Raw genomic sequence first — 18,953 nt, forward strand, 5'->3', positions numbered from 1 at the left:
TTCCAACTCCCCTCAAAAGTCTTTTAAAAACTCTCCAAAATTCTTCCCCCAAAGAAATATTCCTCCAGCTTATGATTCTTTGAAATAATAATTGGGAGGAAGTGTGAGGAGTAACATCCCACATGAGTAAAAAAAACTTACAGCAAGTGGTGTTTCTACTTCTTCCCTTAATAGGCTTATAGAAAAATGCATACTATATATGCAACCCCATTTGTAGTTGGTTATGTATGCCATTACTAATATTACCCTCAGGTTTGTACAGGATCTGCTGTATAGGTTGTGCACTGCACAATTCCAGGAAGCACCGTTCATGTAGATCACAGTGTAAGTGGTGCCTGCAGGGAAATCCAGGTGGCCTGACTCCAACCTCTTGTTTCCTATCAGACACATGACGGAGCAGCTTAGAAACCCTCTTTTGCAGTAACGTAACCTTTTTGAAGTACGTTGATCATCTGTTTATATAAAAATTGCCCTATCAGTGCACCTTCCGGTACTAGAATTCATGAGTGCTGTGACACACCAGCAGATATTTGGGTGTTCTTATTTTCATCGACAGGTGCGCCTCCCCACTACTGCTCTATCCTTATTTGGGGGTTTCATTACCAGACTTAATGACTGTCGACCCTGTATCTTGTAATGTGGAGAATGCTCCGTACTCGCCTCATTCTCTCTTTTACTACCTTCTCGAAAGCCCATTGCCTACAGGAGAAATACCTACAATTCCTTATATATTTATGCAAATTGCATACATTTCAGTTACCCTGTACCTCCGAAAGTCTGAAACCTATTTCTGCTTTCCAAAATTTCCATACCCTGAGTGTGATGCACTCAATTCTTTCCTTCTCCAAATGACCACTTAGCTATCCGATGTGTTTGTGTATTACATTAGTCATCTGTTACTGCAATAAAATTGCATAAGAAACAACCTCAAAATCTCAGTGACCCGCAGCAACATTAATTTTTCTCACTCGTGGGCCCGTGGGACAGCTGAGGTGGTTCTGCTCAAGTCAGGTCTGTTCCGTGCGTCTTCTCATCCTGGGACTGGCAGCTTCCCTGGGCGTGTTCTTTTAGTGCAGATGGCAGGAAGCACAAGAGAGGAAAGTAAGCTGAGCAAGCACATTGAAAGCTTCTGATTAGATGTGCGTTCCATCCAAATTCATTGGCCAAAAGCAAGGTGACAAGTCGGGTGGAGAAGTATGCTCTGTCCCCAAAGGGAGCCACTGCGCCATCATAAGGCAAAGGGGGTGTGGTCACTGTGAGCCTTCTGTTACAGGACATGAAGAATAATCCAATATGAACAATGAGCCCATGTGAACAATAATCCAGCCCACACCATGCGCGGGAATCTCACATCTGTTCTCTGTCGTTTACAGGAGTTGAAATTGATTGGACTGGACATTCCACACTTTGCGGCAGACCTTCCCCTGAACCGATGTAAAAACCGTTACACAAACATCCTGCCATGTAAGATTGTCGATAGCGCAAATCCTATTCGTGTCTCCCAAAGGTTGAAGGACTGTCATTGTGGATTAGTCAGTCCCACCGATCTCTGGCCAGGCAGGCCCAGTCATGGTCTGTACCCTCCTGGCCACGCCTGTGGCTGCGCTGAGCTCATTGGTGCACTGATGTCGTTTTGCCCTGTCCTATGTAGGAAGATGTAATTATTGTGCTTTTCAATGAATTATATCTGAACTGAAAGGATTGACAGTTTGGCCCTTTGGAGATCAAAAAGTCTCAGCCAAATTAGGGGTAAGATCATTTGTGCTCATAACCAATTTTCAGTCAGTTCATTGAAAATGGAGACGGAGTGCAAGGTGTGAAAAAAGCGTCCTTTCTTGCTTCCGGCAAGTTCTGCTATTTGCTAGCGTTTTGCAATAAAAGTAACATTCAAAGGAAAAGTAACATGAAATACGTACAGGACAATTAAAGTAGATTCCCATATCGATTTACCTTTCCTCTCTGCAACACTCTAGGGGGAGCTGGGAAAGAAGGAAAAAGTGGAAAGCTCTAGAAGGAGAACTCTCTCCTTCATAAGGGGTCTTGACAAAATTGGGTGGTATTATTGTTATAACATCTTCTATCTGTACACATTTCAGGATTGACTTTTTTCACTTGAAGTCCATTTACAAAAGCCCATCAACTCCATCATCACTTCTCTAGGTCTCCCAAAGCTAGTGAATTCCCTGGATGCCCCTGAGTGAGATGGGAGTCCTGTGTTTAGGCTGCACTCTGTAGCCTTCCACACAACCTACCAGATACTTTAGTTCCTGTGCATATTCCGCACAGTCTCCGCCAAAAACCTGGAGACAACTCTTCCAGGGACAGGAGTGCTGGTGGGGAGAGAATCCTGGAGATATTTATATATTATTTAAACAAGAAACTAAGATTGCAGTATGGCTAACATATCAAGCTAAAATAAACTTTATCTACCTGCCCTTTCACTGACAGATTTGACTTGATACTGGGGACAAGGAGTGAAGATGATTCTTCCATCCACTCTAATTTTTACTATTTTCTTTTCTCCTTATTCTTTACAGATGACTTTAGCCGAGTAAGATTAGTCTCCATGAACGAAGAGGAAGGTGCAGACTACATCAATGCCAACTACATCCCTGTAAGTAAACAAAATTTAAAAAATTTTAAAATCAAGCATCCAAATTCTAGCCCAGCCAGAGGAGGAAAACCAGGGCCACGGGGATGTGTTGAACAGCTCCACAGAGAGCCGTCCTCCACCAAGCAATGCAGTTCTAAAGAACGGTTTCCATTATTCCCGTATAGAATAACGAATAACGGAAAAAAAGAAATCCAGAGATTAGTAATACTCAGATTTCTTTGTGAAGGACTAGTGAACGTGAAAGTCGATAATTACACTAAAGATCATCTTGCTTGTGTTTAAATTTCGGTGTCGGCAACCAAATTCAAAGAGCTCCCCCTGAACACCTGTGCTTCTTATATGTGTCTATAAAACAGTGGTGGTGGTTGTAAAAAGACGTGGGTGTGATTTTATAGGCTTCCCGAGAAAAATATTTAAAATCATACGGATTTATACCATCAGTTGCCATGACTGCCTACACAGGCATGTGATCCTTTGCCAAGTTTATCCCCAGTGAATTTTCAGGGTTTGTTTTTCTCATTTGTGTGAAGCTGCATTTGGTGTTGATTGTGGCTCCTTGCCTTCCAGGGGTACAACTCACCCCAGGAGTATATCGCGACACAGGGGCCACTGCCTGAAACCAGAAATGACTTTTGGAAGATGGTCCTGCAACAGAAGTCTCAGATTATTGTCATGCTCACTCAGTGCAACGAGAAAAGGAGGGTAAGTGCCTAGTGGGGTCACCCCCCACCCCCTGAGCAGCAAAACCTGCACGAGCCAGTGACATACAGTCAGCGCTTACTGGGTACCAGAAACTTCCAGTTAATTCATCCTTCATCCTCGCAATAATCCTATACAGTCCTTCAGAGGCAAGTCATTTGTTTTCCCTCAGCGAGCATAGACTGTTTCTCCCCTCGCCTGTTCATTTTAAACGGTTGTGCTATTAACCCCTCAGGTGAAATGTGACCACTACTGGCCATTCACGGAAGAACCTATAGCTTACGGAGACATCACGGTGGAGATGCTCTCGGAGGACGAGCAGGACGACTGGGCCTGCAGACACTTCCGGATCAACTACGTAAGTCACGCAGCACAGGTTCAGGGCTGTCCCCGTGCTGAGGGAACCCCCCTGGGGTCAGGAGAATCACGTCCCTGCTTCCTGCAAGAGAAAAATCCCAGGTGTGATGTGCTTGCTTCCCATTTCATGGAGAATGGTGGGGATGAAATGCTGGAGGGCCCAAGGAGATGCAGCCAGAAGGCTGCACTGCCCCGTCTCAGACAAGCCTAGGGTGACAGAAGACACAGTGACTCACTGTAACCGGGCATGACCAAGCAGAGACACGTTGTCACTACTTACACTGACCGTGTGTGAGTGTATGTAGGAGATACAAACACATTCTAAACTAAAATGTTGTCTTAGGTATAGCAGTTTGAGTTTTGTTTGGCTTTGTCCCATATTTGGTTCTACTTTGGTTTTTATTATTTCAAAGGTACTTCTGGACCTAATTAATCATGGTTTCATTGCACTTTTGAAATGCTGCTGATTTCTGGTGGTTAGAAGGTCAGAAAAGCCTATTTTTTTTTTGTAAGCCTGCTACCTCTGCTGACAGGCCTTTGAGCCCTTGCTGAATGTCTGTGTGCAGGGCTAGATCCTTACATCAGCCGCAGTCTCCCTGGGGCCTTCTTCACAGAGAGCGGCCCCAGAAAACAGGAGGGGAGCTTTACCAGCATTTTCCACTTGAACGTGCTCTGTTGAGGACAAAGCTTAACAGGAAAGTCCTCATTAAAATGTCCTTGTCCACAGCCTTTCTTCCCAGTATAGATCAGAGGGTGGCAAACTTTAAAAAAAAAATCGTTTAAATAAATAAATAAATAAATAAATAAATAAGTTAAAAACACATCGTTTTTTTAAAGCCCATGAGCTAAGAATAAGTTTTACTTTTTTAAAGGTTGTGGGAAAAAAATTGAAAGAATATTTTACATGGAATACTATGGAAATTATACACTTCAAATTCCAGCATCCATCAGTAACATTTTATTAAAACATAGCCACAAGTTTGTTTACTGATTTTCTATGACTGTTTTTACTCTACATCAAACTTGCATAGTAGCAAAAGGAACTGTATGACCCAGAGAATGTAAAATGTTTACCACCTGCCCTTTACAGAAAGTGTGTGCTGACCCTTCATATAGACGATACAAAAATGATAGCTCATATCCATACCACACACGCACTCAGTAACTCACCGTTTACTGATCAGTACAAGAAACAATTCACTTCTTTGCCACTAGTAGTTAACAATGGTTTTGCTACACTGAGAATTTAGGCAAATCCCAGTGTAACTGTAACAAACCGTTCCTTGGTGTACCATCTCTTTGAAATGGCCAAAGCGCATTCCTGCTCAAACACAGAGTTTTAGCTCAAATGTCACACCCCTTCCCTAGTCTCGAGAGACCTCTCTCCCATTCCTCCCCTGCTCTGGTTTCATGTACATGGCTCCGTCACAGGGCATTGTAGTTGGTTACAATTCTCTCATCTCCTGTCTGCCTCCCTGCCCGGCCCCGTATGCCATGCGTGTCAGAAGCAAGTACCCAGTTTTAATAATCCTTGTAATCCCAACCCTTAGTCACTTAATAAATCTTTGTGGAAGGGATAAATGAGTGACTGAATGAAAGTTTTCAAAAATAATAAAGCACTGAGAAAACATCAACAGACTTATCCCATCAGAGAAAATATTTGACAATCAGAATTCCGTTTGAACTCTGCATTCTGTCATGGCTATTTTAGCCACAAAGCCAGTATGAACTGCTAGACAGATAGGGGATATATTTGAATAGAATAAATCTTTCCCTAGGTTATGCCTCTAGAAGAAAAAAAGAAAAAAGCAAAAATAGGGACTGTTCCCTTGACAAGGGAAGGTGACATCAATCACTGCATGATAAATATCATGCTTCTTGTCCTTGGTCTTAATTGATGACCTTTCAATGGCAACCATGCAAAGGACCTGAAACACAGGAATAAAACGATGAACAACAGAATTTTCTGGTAATGTTTTTGTACAGTAGTTACAAGCATCTGGTCCCAGAGTGCCCTCTTTGGGCCATAGACATACAGAGTCTAAATTTTAAGCTCCTGCAAAGGTTACATTACCTTCATTGCGCATTGCTAATAAATACATTTATCTGTTTTATTTTTCATTTTTTGCTTATACACTTCCTTATTCCCTTCATCTCAATATGTGGAATCTTTCAGAGTATAATCAGATAAAATTACATAAACAAGGAAATCCTGGTAAGAGACATTTTGGAATGGCGAAGTAAGACGTAACCAGCAGGGTTTTCTCATTGAATAAGAAAGGAGGAAAAGGACCATAACACCCAATTTGTCACTTCCCAGTACTTGAAACTTGGCATGAACTGAATGAGAACTGGAGATGAAAAACCAGCAAAAACTTGTTTGTTCCCACTGGCACATGCCTTGCTGTTCAGCTGACAAGAATCGCCCATCTGACACTGAGACGGCAGCTGCTGAGAGACTGATGACATTTAAAGCTTTCCTGTTTTTGAACCATCTTGTGAATTTTAGCTGGATACGTTTTCAGATCAACTGTATTAGAAGATACATACATACACACACATGCACACACGTATATGTTCTACAATGTACAAGGTTTATGCTCATCCTGTGATCCACATTTGAAAAGAACAAACATTTTCATGAACTTTTTTGAGCAACCAAAGTTATCTGGTGATGGAGTAGCCTTCAATCCTCATAGTGTTGAGTAATTCATTCATTGTGCACAATTCATTATGCTTGAGTTACTTTCTTGCCATACTTCCTGAAGACAGCAGGGAGCATGGCCAGCATCTTGGCAGAGTTCATGCTCTATGTGTCTCAGAAAAAATCCTTGAACGTGGAGAGGGAGGCACTGCTCATGGCTGGGGATGGATGGCCTTGGGCCAAAGGGACAGTGGGTCTAATTGAAGTGCTATTTATATTTATACAAATATTATATTTTTATTTATTTACATGTATTTACATTTACAATTTTTACCTCGCCCAAGACCACTGACTCTTTGAAATCCATTTCTCTTTAATACCTGAAAACCTAAACTTTAGCTCCAAACTCGTAGCCAGACCAAGTTCTTCCAAATCATGATATAGTATTCTATCTACTGGGTGGATTCTAGGGTCTTAGCAAGTTTGAGGGATGGGGGATCCATGATACCTTTGTGAGGGTTGGGTTTGGAATATTTCTGACAGTTGATAACAAGAGCAGAATAAAATTTTATGTGTATAAATTAGTAGGGTCTGAAAACATAATTCTTGAAGGACCCACATCCTAATTGATATTTACTCAGGTCAGAGGCAACGACAGTCTACTTGGTGCCTGGGTTCACATGAATAGGGAAATAAACAAAACATACCCACTTCCTGGCCTTCCCAGAAGCACCCACTTAAATGCACTGTGCTTGATGGGAGGGAGCGGTAGTAATTACCTGGTAGTTGCAATGATAATGATACGGAACAGGCACCACCCTCCACAAACATGATCACCTTAATCCCTGCAACAACACTACCCTAGCTTTCATTAGACCCTTCTAAGTAAGAGGAAACTGGTGTTCAGCGAGTTTGTTTTGACTCGGGTCCCCTAGCATCAAAGCCCAAGACAGGGACTGTCATATAGAGGATTTTTCGGAAGTGTAATCTTGGGTAAAATCTGTACGGGAACAAGAGAAGTAGTACAGGATGGCCCAGGGAAGCAGCCACACACAGCCATGGGCTCAGCCTCAGCCAGGTCCCACGAATGACACAATAGGGTTGTCCCATCCTGACTTTTTGTGCCCCAGGGTCAGTCGCTCATTGACTGCCCTCAGCCGGAGAACGCGATCTCTCAGGCACTTTCCAGCCAAGCAGCTCCCTTTAATGGGAGGCAGCTGTGCGGAGGAGGGTGTCACTAGATAGATGCTGTTGGCAGCACCTTGGCCTGGCCAAGCGAACCCAAGTCGGGTACCGACAGCATCTTCTAGCGTTTAACTCATCCCTCAGGGCGGATGCACCTTCTCCATGGCAGAGCCAGAATGCAAACCCTGCTCTGCTTAAGCTCTTATCACTACACAGGCAGGGGTTAGCCTATTTATCCTGCCATTTGAAGCTTTAGACAATTAGTCCCTTTTTGGAGGGCCTGCTTCGTGTCAGACACAGTGTCGAGAGCTGGAGAGGGAAGTGTACCCACCGGGTGTGGGGTGTGGCTTTACTGTAACCTTACGCAGCGGCTTCTGAGCTGCAGTGGGGGCTGGAGCCGTCCTGCTGGTGGACTGAGAGATTAATGCTTGCTTTTCTCCCAAAGGCTGACGAGATGCAGGATGTGATGCATTTTAACTACACCGCGTGGCCTGATCACGGTGTGCCCACCGCGGACGCTGCAGAAAGTATCCTGCAGTTTGTACACATGGTCCGGCAGCAAGCCACGAAGAGCAAAGGACCCATGACCGTGCACTGCAGGTAACCTCACCAAATGTGCTGTCTGTTAGGGCTTTGTTTCATACAGGAAATTGCCCACCATCCCATAAATGCCCATCAGATTGCATTAACAGTTACATGAATTATAATTATTTTAAATTTCTGATTAACTGATGTCTTTCTAGATACACAATTTACTTGCAATATGGCTATCATATACCTTGCAGCTGATAAAATTAATCTTGTTATTCCCATTTTCAGATTTTAAAAAGCCCTAAGGAGTAGAGAGTTCAAGGGCGTTGCACAAGTTCATGCAAGGAGAACATGGAAAAGTTAGTGTTCAAATCCAGGCATACCCGTCTCCTAAGGCCGTGCTTTTAAGCACGATGGGATATCCTATCCCATCAAAGATTCCATGGGGTTTATAACACAGCCAAATACAAGATCAAATTAAAAATAGCCAGTCACAGCCCTGAGTTATAGAAATGGAAGTAAGAGCAAGTTGAAAGGGAGAAGAAATGAAAACATTCAGCTCATGAAGATAAACATACTTGCTAGGTTGCTCTTCAAGATTATCTCTAAATTTCCAGACAGCTGAAATGAAAGGAGCTGCATGATCTATCGCGTTATCAAAAATCAAGGACCATGCTAATTCCTGACACAAAGGGTTATCTCTGAATTTAAGCCTTCTTTCCTGCCAGGTGAACAAAGCTCCAACAGAATCCATCAATGTGACACAATAGTGTTGTGAAATGTTGATGCAACCTCAGAAGCACAGGGGGTGTCAATGTGCTCCTGCTGCACAGGAGAGAGAGAAATGGGGTGAAGATGTCAGAGGAGGGACTGGCAGCCAGTAATCCTGGATCTAGTACCTTGGCCCGGTGAACTAGAATGGCTAGGCGGTGTGTGTGTGAGTGAGAGAGAGAGAGGGAGAGAGAGGAAGATTACGTGTCTCCCTGGAAGGAAAAATGCTTCATAAACTACCAGGTTTCTGATTAGGGAGACTGTCCTTGCTGTCTTTGCCTTGCCTCGCCAGATGAAATGATCTAGTCTCCAAACGGTCTTTTCCAAAAGCAGAAAATAAAGCTGCCCAACCATGAGGTCAGACTCGTGGATTCTTTCATGCAGGAACAGTTCCGGAGGTGACTTCCCGAGTGTTCACCCGGAGACAGAACATTGTATCCGAGAAGAGAAGTCCTAGGAGTTCTAAAAGTCTTTTTGATGTTGTTGGTTGAAACACATTTATTATCTCAAAACTAAGGCTCATAATTTTGATGTACATTTTGTTGGTATAAGCCATATGTGTATATGTATTTATATGTTGACATATATATTTTCTCATCATATTAAAGTGATAGAAGAAAGTTGTCTGGGAGAAAAAGCAAACCAGGGCTCTGAACTCGCGGTTTCTCATGTTGGATTTCTCTCCCAGCAAATCCGGCTTGTAAATTCGTCTTGATTTCTCTTTTCTCGTATTGCATCGTAATTCGGAGTTTAGAACCAGTTGGCGCTTCAGCCTGTGCGTGATTGGAGGAAAATAAGAGCTGACTTTCGCTGCAACCCTGGGGACTGTGGTGGGCAACTGGTCAGCTCATATCACTCCACAAACTTCTACACTTTGAGCACTGGGATTTGGGGACTGGAAGAGACTGGGTCCAAAGACTAAATTTGATTTTTCAGGCAACTACCTAAAAGGTCCCTGGGAGATTGAAGCAGACCAGCACTCACTAGCAGGGCAGATGTGCCCTGAGGAAGGTCTGGGATGATGAACTCAACCCAGGGTTGAAGACACACAACTCACTGTGGCCCCAGAGTTCGATCTAGGGTGTGGGCATCCAACTAGACTTTCAAGCTGGGCATGAGGGCTTACCTCTGACGCTGCTCACAAAGCTGGAATTGTTTATGTGTATCAACAAGCTGAGGGCAGGAACCAACTCTCCAGCAGGCTCCCTGTGGAATCATTACTTCCCTCAGGAATACAGAGCCCGGGGCAGGAGGGGCAGGTGTGGCGAAGGCAGTGCAGACCCATACCTCTTAAAGGGAGGTGGCAGTGAGAGTCAGAACTGTGCCATTAGGAGACACACCAACCACAATGCATACTTAAAAATCAGCTAAGTGGGAAATATTGTCAGTTTAGTCTTCTTTTTTTCTCAGTGATGCTACCTGTTGGCTTTTTGTTTTTAATGAATGGCCGATTAGTTTCCAACAGTATAGAAGCACTTCCTGAATAACGTACTGTTGGGACCTCTTTTTCAGCGCTGGAGTCGGGCGGACAGGAACGTTCATTGCCCTGGACCGGCTCCTGCAGCACATTCGGGATCATGAGTTTGTGGACATCCTTGGGCTGGTGTCAGAAATGAGGTCATACCGGATGTCCATGGTACAGACAGAGGTAGGAACGTAATCATATGTATTTTGAAATTTGCCCTTGATGGGAAAACATTCCATTATTCAATCTCATATTTCAAAACCATCACTACGAAATTATTTTTCCATCTGTCATTCTTATTGTGTGCATTCAAACTACTCTAAGGTATAAAAGAAACAGATACTAGCCTCTGAAAATCTGTTCGGTTTATAGTGCCTGCACTTTTATTGGTGTCGTACGCCCTTCAGTAATACAGAACACATGGATGTATCTATAATGGAATAAAGCTCTTTGAATAGACTAAGAGTTTGGTGAACGTAAAAGTGCATCTGAGTAAATGCCACCAAATCTGGTATGGAGTTGATGTGATTTAATTTCTATTTAAAAGGCTAGATTTGATTCAATAAGCTTGTCATTAGTTTGTCCCCCGTGGGATTCTCTATCCCAGTTCACTTTTGATAATAACATGGGTTGGATTTATGCTTTCTGTCCCCCGTTTGATTTTAAGGATTTTCAGTCCCCAATCTACCAGTGCCACCAGTTTCCTTGATTTAGAGTGGATTCATCATTGTAACAATGTGAAGGCATCCCCAGAAACATCTGTCAGTGTTACGTGAGCCTCCTCCTCCTCTTCTCCCAAGTCCTCTCCTCCCTTGAAGCTTTAGAATGCACCCAGGCTGGAGCGGCAACCCCCGGGGCCGGTGCCTGCAGACGGCATCAGCCCAGCAGTGCACGGCGTACGCCTGTGTGCGCTCCAAACCTAAGCACCATAGCTTCTCCGCAATCCCGGTCACCCAGCCGTACTTGCAACTTCTTAGCTTTAGGTGAACACTAATCCTTCTTCTCAAGAAGTGTGTGTGGGAGGAACGCTGGTGGGATACAACACAACCTGGCCTGACCTCTGACTCAATTCTCAGGGGGTTAAAAAAAAAAGGTGCCTTCATCTTCCTCCGGCTTTTCCCACCAGCCACCACTAGATGGCAGTGTGACTCAAAAGCCTGCAGTAATGGCTGTTGTCTCTCCATGCTTCCGGTTCCCCTTTCCCACCCTTTTTACATTTCTCCCTCACCTCCCCGTTCCCTTCTGACCACGGCTGGGCACAACCGTTCCAAAGGTTTACTTCTGAGCTACAGCAAGATCACAGCACTTTGGGAAGAGTAACTCATTCCCCATTCAGATGGCTCATGGGTGATTAGGATTAAGTCCTGTAATAGCATCCTCCCTTCCTTAGTATAACAGCCCACCTATGCCAGTCCTGCCGCCTTCTAACCGACTGCTCTGGGGACATGAACTTGTTATAAGTTTAAAATGTCCTGGTTTCCCAGAGAAGCGCACTACCTAGTGATTAGACAGTGCTTTGTGAATCTGTCCATAGTTTTGGCTTTCACTTCCATAAATCTATAACCTACTATATGATTAAAACTCCCCATTATGTATGTTAATCCCCGAGCTTCCTTTGAAGCTCTTAGCCACTCCTTATTTCAAGTATTTTGGATTTGATGAATTGTCTGCCCTCATTGGCTTAATTAAAACCTTTATAACTTTATAGGCTTTGATTATAGCCTGTTTGCTTTCACCATTCATTCCAACTACAGAATCTTAACCCCCTTTTAAAAACCACCTTCACATGACAGACCCTCCATCCAATTTTCAGCACCATTATCTTCCTTCAGGTTGGATGATCCCATGAAACTAGGGCAGCCACCATGTGACTTTCTGCCAAGCTGAGAACCAGTTTTGTTTTCTCCCCAACTTTCTTTCCCCAAATTCTGCTTGCTTCTTTGTTTATGGTAGCATTTTAGGTTGACATCTCCAGGGACACAGTCTTTTTTAAAGTATGATATCCCTTCCCTGGACTCTCATGGGAAAATTCAAAGTCAGCAGAAGAGGCGGAGGTCACTACAGTTTACTTGTTTTTCCCAGCTGTTACGGTTCACTCTTGCGTTCCCTCAGGATTTTGCAGTGATCCTCTCCAGTTATTTATTTGTGCTGGTTTTTGTAAGTTATGTCTGGAACATCTTGTCCGTTTATTTACCTCTGTTTTCCCTCCTTCCTGTGCTTTTTGTGGTTCAACCTGTATTTTGAACGTTAGAATTTTCCTAACATCCTCCTTGAGCCCATTCACACGCTTGCCCTGCCGCCTCCTAGTTTACTGATGGTTCATAAGAAAAGAGCAGAGTAAAAAAATAATATTTTCTTCAGCTTCAGCATCTCAGAGCACCTCTTTGAAACTAATGATTTTCAAGAGGCCAGAATGAGTCTCCAGTTGATTTCTGAGTCTATACGTGTATAGAAATCACAGCATATAGTGTAGCAGGTGACTGCCCATGCTGGTTTCTCATTTTCCTATGTCCTCTAGGCTGCCCCATCACCCTGATCCTACCACCCCACCCCTCTCTCCAAACAACAGAAGTCACTGATTGATTTGACCACATCCTCAGATGCACATTTCAGGTCCCTGCAACACAATGCATGGGCTGGATTTTGACACGCCCTCCTCCCCTTTCTCGGCTGACCAGGCAGGCTGTGTGGACCTCTGCATGAGGGCAGCAAGGGGTAGTCAGAGAGCAGGATCCTCAGGCCTGACCCCACAAGAGGCCCGGGTCCCAGCACGACCACTGTACAACTCGCCTCACCTCTCAGAGCTCCCGTCCCTCCTCTGTGATGTGTGAACGACAACATTCATGAACTGTTCATTGTAAAGTGCACACCCGGTGAACTGAGCTCATCTAGACAAGTGCTCTGAAACTGTCAAGTGCCACGTGCGGACGGTCTTCGCCTCCCCTGCGCGCTCTGCTGTTTTCATCAAGGCTTTCTTTAGTTCTCCTCTAACAGGCTTTCCCTGGAGGTCAGTTAGGGCCTTGCTTTGAGTGGCCAGCCCTCCTGATCCGCGGCTTAGATTTCTCAGGAACGTGCAGAGATGTGTCTGTAAATAGTCTTTTATTTACTTTTTCTGTGGCCTAGCTACAATTTTTTTTTTGGACACAAAGTTTGGCCACTGCGCAGTTACGGGTTGAGAAATCTTATCGGTGCCCCATGCTTGACACAGAGCCAGAAACCACGGAGGGGCATGTCACGACAAGAAGGAGACGCTCAGCTACTGATGTGACATTGTCACAAAATAAGGGAAAACATTTTCTCCAAATTTTGTTGAAAAATACAATGAGGCTGGGTATCCACCCAGGGAAGTGCGAAGTACCTAACCTCATCCTTTGTGTGAGGGTGTCACACGAAAGGCTCCTTGAAATCCCATGTGACTATCTTAAATGGTTCTTATTTGAAGGTTACTTATCATGGTGTTACTTAGAGAGAAACTGGGGAAATGAGGAAAAAGGAAATCATGAAATGACCTTGACTTCAGGGCATAAAGACAGCTACCCTCAGTATTTTGGCTGATCTCAACTCGACCTTCAGGCAAGCACACTTTTCACACAATGGAGCGCAAATGCTCTATACGCATATGCTAATTTTGCATTCTGTTTTCTCTCGGCATTGTGCTAAGGGGATCATCCCAAATTGCCTAAAACTCTATAAATCTCGTTCTAAAGACTGAATAATGTTTCATTTTAGATATGCCGTTGCTTACTTAAAACATCCTCCTTTTTAATAGGACATTAAATTGGATCATTTCCTACTTGCTTACTTTTATCTGTCCACAGTGTCATTTATTAGCATTTTATGAATTGTACCTCCACCAACAATAGGTAAAAATGACTGCTTCAACAGACTCAACGCTTCACGGAATGTTACTTTTTCCTTTAGCTTTGCGACGTAGATGAAAAACAATTGCTTTAATTTACATTTTTTATTACTTGGCCATTTTTTGCATATGTTTTAATATTTCCTCAGCTTACTTTAAAAAAACATTAAATAAGCACAAACTAAGTGTTAGGCATTAGGAATCAAAAGACACAGTCCTTGCCTTCCTGGGACCTTTGGTCTAGTGGTTGGCGTATTTTATTTACTTGTCAATTTAAGTGTGCATGTTACTGATTTCGATGACTTCTAAACCAAAATAAGGGTGTTGACATTCATCACAATTGTAGAAAATATTTGTGTGCCTCTTAGTTTCTGGTTTGCCCTTTATTTTATTCTGTTTTTAAACTGCTTTTTACATACAATAGTTTGAAAATTTTGTTTGTAATTTATTTCATTGTTGAACGTTTAGAAAAATCCTTCCTTAAAGTAATCAGAGAGGAATGAACCTGTATTTTCCTTCATACTTTTATGGCTTAATTTATTAAATTTCCTAGAATTTTTTCAGTGTATTATGAGGTGATGCACTTTTTTTTTCAAAATAGCCCCTTGATTAGTTGTTTGAATATTCACTGTCTTTAGCATTAAGTCATGATGGTCTAAGCCCTATTACTAATCAAAATATTTTTACAGTTGATTTTCAGTGGATTTCCCAGTTACAAAATTGTGTTTCATAAATAAGAATTATTTGACATCACGTCATAGTATTTAATAATGCCAAAGTATTAAAATATTACATTTTTGCACACATTCGCACGAAGATACCCTGCTCTAAAACGTGCTTTTCCTGTTGCGCAGGAGCAGTACATTTTCATCCATCAGTGTGTGCAGCTGATGTGGACGAAGAAGAAGCAGCAGTTCTGCATCAGTGACGTCATCTATGAGAACGTCAGCAAGTCCTAGTTCAGAATCCGGAGCAGTAAGTAGAGGAGAGCCCGTCACAGGCACCTGGACTTGGAACAACGGGAGAGGGAGTGAGGGGTACAACCAAAGGCAGCAGCAACCATTTGTGCGGACTCTGTCTCCACAGAGGTGGTCACAGGGAGGTGGTCATAGGGAGAGACAAATATGGAAGCAGATAGCGCGTCAGTGAGCCTTGGTTGGTGGGAGTGGTCTGCAACTCCTAAAGACCTGCCCTCCATCCCCTCCGCCCTGAACCCAGGATTCTTCTGATGTTGGATCTGTGCCTGCAATATCAGGATAGTACCATCCGACTCTATTTATCTAGATATTTTATGCAACTATTTTATTGATTACAAGCATCATGCAAGGGGTTATAAAGAAGACATGAGCTGAAGTAGACACCTCGAAGGAGAAAAACAATGCTGCCAATAGTCTCAGGAGAACAGAGGTTTGAAATCCTTGATCTCATCTGTCATCCAAGCACTTACTTGATTGCTTCATGGAAAAAAAAAATTCATAACATAACCAATGCTTTGTGCTCACATTTTCACTAGGAGATCAGATTTTGGAGGTGTAAGTAATCTTGGCTGAAGTAAAGGATAATCTAATTCAGTTCAATAAACCTAGCATGGAAGGTGTTTGAATATATTGAGGCTGGCAGAGGAGGGGGGCATTGACAGTGTGGGGAGAGGACAGGGGTATGTTGTGGAAGGAAAATGGAAAGATATGGGTCAGTGGTACCAGGACAGGATTAGTGTTTTACCTTTACATCCATCAACAGAGACAGAAAGCATGAAGAGGCAGAGGATGAAGAATAAAGAAAGACAGACAGTGCAGGTGGAGGGAAGGGCATTCAGAGCCACAGAGAGGAGGACTTGCACAGAGGAAGGCGCACAGGGAACCCACGTCCACGTGGGCCGTGGGGCTGAGTGTAATGAGAGCTGGTGATGGCGTCAGGAGGAGACGGCTGTACTTCAGCCACAGAGCTGTTGCTGAGCGGATTTGCTCTCCCAGGCTGCTTACCGCGTCTCTCTCTCTCATTCACAGGACAGGATGTGATGTGCACCCATCCCCCTTGCTTCCAGCGTGGTTTGGGGGCCCTATTAGCCATTTGTTAAAAAGAGTCCTGCTTTGTAGTATGTGGCCAAGGAAATCATTTCTCTCATAGAAGCACCGGAAGACTTAGCCTTAAAGAGCCTACAGTGTCTTTTGGACTCTCTCACTTCTGGACATTCAGTAACGGACCAAGTTCAACCGGACTCCAGAAAGGTCCACACGCTCCGCAAAGGGCAGGAAGGGCAGCACCTGCGAAGAGTTCCACTGGCCCTTTGCTGGTCGGGCTGAGTTTGTTGTTGTTTTTAAGTGCAATAATTTTTGTATGTGTGTGATTTCACCAGAATGTTGGAGTGTTTTCTGCCCACACTGTTGATCAAGTTAGTAGCCCAAGAAAAGGCACAGGCGTTGTTAGTGTCAGATTATACCTCATTGTTAAAAAGAGAAATGGCCATTCACGGAGAAATGGTAATTCTGCTTCAAGGAAATCCTCCCAGTGCGACCTGTCCTCCACCATCGGCTACCGGGTCAGAGCGGAGAGGGTGGCTGGGGGAACAGAGAGGGCTGCTCCCCGCAGACCAACTGCTCATCTTTTCCAAATACGAAAAGCTGGGATTCAGCTTCAACGTAGAGTAGGAAAAATATTTAAGTCTTAATTGTTCTAGTTCTTGATGTTTTTTTTTCCCTCTCCTTATTAACAATTAAGTGTGTCTTCCTTGGCCCTCTTAGACTAATGTCAATGTCTAGACTTTTTTCAACAAACCAGATCCGGTTCAGAAGACTTGGAAATCAGGTTCTTTAGACTTCGTTGCTGTCTGAGCAATCTTGGTGCCTAGAGTTTGCATTCTTGTTTTGTTTTCCGTTGACCTGCATACGTGTAAAAGCTATTTCTTTGCGAACTGTAGGCTGTGAACACGCACTTTCTTTCTCCCGAAGAGCTGGGAACTTACGAAGTTATGGCAATGAACTGAAGCATGCTAGGACAATTATTTGGCTTGGTTTTTTTTGTTTTTTGTTTTTTGTTTTTTTGGTAATATTGTCAAGGGTCTCTGTGGATTCCGACAGCTTTCTTTCTGTTTCGTTTTCTTTGGGGCTGTCAGTTTCATTTTAACCCATGTAACTAGTAACATTTTATTCTCTGCATTTTGTATAGTTACAGTACCTGACTGTGTAGTGTGACATGAACGCTGACAAACTGGACACTGATGGCATCGTGAAGCCTGTTGCTTTGTATCACTTCCTGAGAAATAAGAGGTGATGGGATGATACACAAAGGAAAACGTTTTGCATTGAAAGTAAACACAAGCTGGCTGCTTCACTGCGGCAGCGTGGCTGACCTGAGACCTCCCGGGTGTGTTTCAGGAGGCTGTGCCCATGTGTGTCTGATCACTGCCCCTTGCTCTGGCTTCCTTCTTCCCTGAGCATCTTCATGAAGCCATGTGTGTGGGATCAGTTTCATATTTGATCAGTGACCTTAGTGATGGCGAAGGATGCCAAGTGAACAGCTCTGCTCCCCACTGTCTCTTGTCACCGAGACGGCCTGGCCACAGCGGAGCTTGGCACAGTTCTCTGCAAGAGCTGGCCAGCGAGTCTCAGGTTCGCCTTGCGGGAGGAACGGCAGAGGAGATCCAGACCCCGCAGGTTAACAGCTTGGGCTCCCCGGCGTTGTCAGCTTTCACTTGCCCCCCTTCCTCCCCTTCTCGCCTCCCTGCTGCTACCTCCTTCTCTTCTCACTCTCACCCCTTTAAGTCCCTTCTTGGACATGTGAATAATGTATCACTCTGTTCTCAGCAACACACATGGCTACAGAAAGGTGGCAAGTCTACGTGTGACATCCTTAGGTGTTCACACACAGCCAGGCCGGGATGAAGTGGGCCACCTTGGGGGAGTCGAGGAGACGCGAGCTGGTACCTGAAACACATTTCCCATTTCTGCCGCCTGGAACGTTACTTTCCTGAAACTTAAAGCACTTCTTAAATATTTTATGATTTTCTTAAGCACCTGTTTGAGGTAGGGATCAAATAGTCCCAGATCAACTTTCCAAAACCAGAAGACACCAATGCCCTTGACCAGATCATTCACCCCTTAAGGGGTTCCTGCAGCCATCACTGTCCACTGGTACCCTGGTGCTCCTGAAATTGGAGAGTTTGTGATGGGAAACGGGTCAATCTGTCAGAAGATTTGGGTTTTAGTACCAACAGATGACTTTGGGATTTCTCTCTCCTGGGTCTCAGTTAGTGAACTGTGGATTTCCCTGGGAATAGCTCCCTAGTTTGTGGGTGAAAAGGGTATCAGATGTGATAAATCCTATCAAGGTGCTTTGTCTTTTATTCTTTCATGTACCCTCTGGGCCCCTCTAACCAGTTTAATTTCCACCCCAGGATTCAACTTTAAGAATTCAGAGGGGAGACAGCCAGGGCCTCTGTATAATTAATTAAGGTGTGTGGGGTTTTGTTTTAAACATCTGAGAGGTGCTGCAGGGTCCTGAACATGGAACCATTAGCACGTGCAGTTCATAGTAGCCAGCACGGTGCAAAGAGAGAGCTGGAGACTACGGAATAAAAAAAAATATTTAACTTCAAGTGCTCTTGAGATCAAATTCCTTGACTGCAAAAACCAATTTCTGAAGTTAATTGAGAAACGACTACAAGACTCTAATTTCTAAATTTAATGTTGAACGCCAATATAGCCACCCCTACCCATTATATGGTTTTATTTAACTTGAAAGGAAGGTGATGGATGGACAGCGTTCTGATTCAGGGTTTACAATTTTCCACTACAGAGTCAACATTGCTCCCCAAATTTAAAGTTAGAAA

General features: G+C 43.8%; 1 protein-coding gene across 2 annotated transcripts in view; it reads left to right on the top strand.

Annotated features, from left to right (window-relative positions):
- Positions 1-18,719, top strand: part of PTPRO (protein tyrosine phosphatase receptor type O) — a 178,545-nt gene extending 159,826 nt beyond the window's left edge. For both annotated transcript variants that reach the window (XM_010946475.3, XM_045510276.2), the window contains 8 exons: positions 1,374-1,464; positions 2,538-2,614; positions 3,182-3,316; positions 3,549-3,671; positions 7,945-8,099; positions 10,314-10,449; positions 14,980-15,100; positions 16,132-18,719. In XM_010946475.3, the coding sequence (XP_010944777.2) occupies positions 1,374-1,464; positions 2,538-2,614; positions 3,182-3,316; positions 3,549-3,671; positions 7,945-8,099; positions 10,314-10,449; positions 14,980-15,084 (822 nt within the window). In that variant the 3' untranslated portion in view covers positions 15,085-15,100; positions 16,132-18,719. The remainder of the gene's footprint in view (positions 1-1,373; positions 1,465-2,537; positions 2,615-3,181; positions 3,317-3,548; positions 3,672-7,944; positions 8,100-10,313; positions 10,450-14,979; positions 15,101-16,131) is intronic.
- Positions 18,720-18,953: the final 234 nt, after the last annotated feature.

The sequence above is a fragment of the Camelus bactrianus genome, chromosome 34 (genome assembly GCF_048773025.1).
Source record: "Camelus bactrianus isolate YW-2024 breed Bactrian camel chromosome 34, ASM4877302v1, whole genome shotgun sequence".
NCBI lineage: Eukaryota > Metazoa > Chordata > Mammalia > Artiodactyla > Camelidae > Camelus > Camelus bactrianus.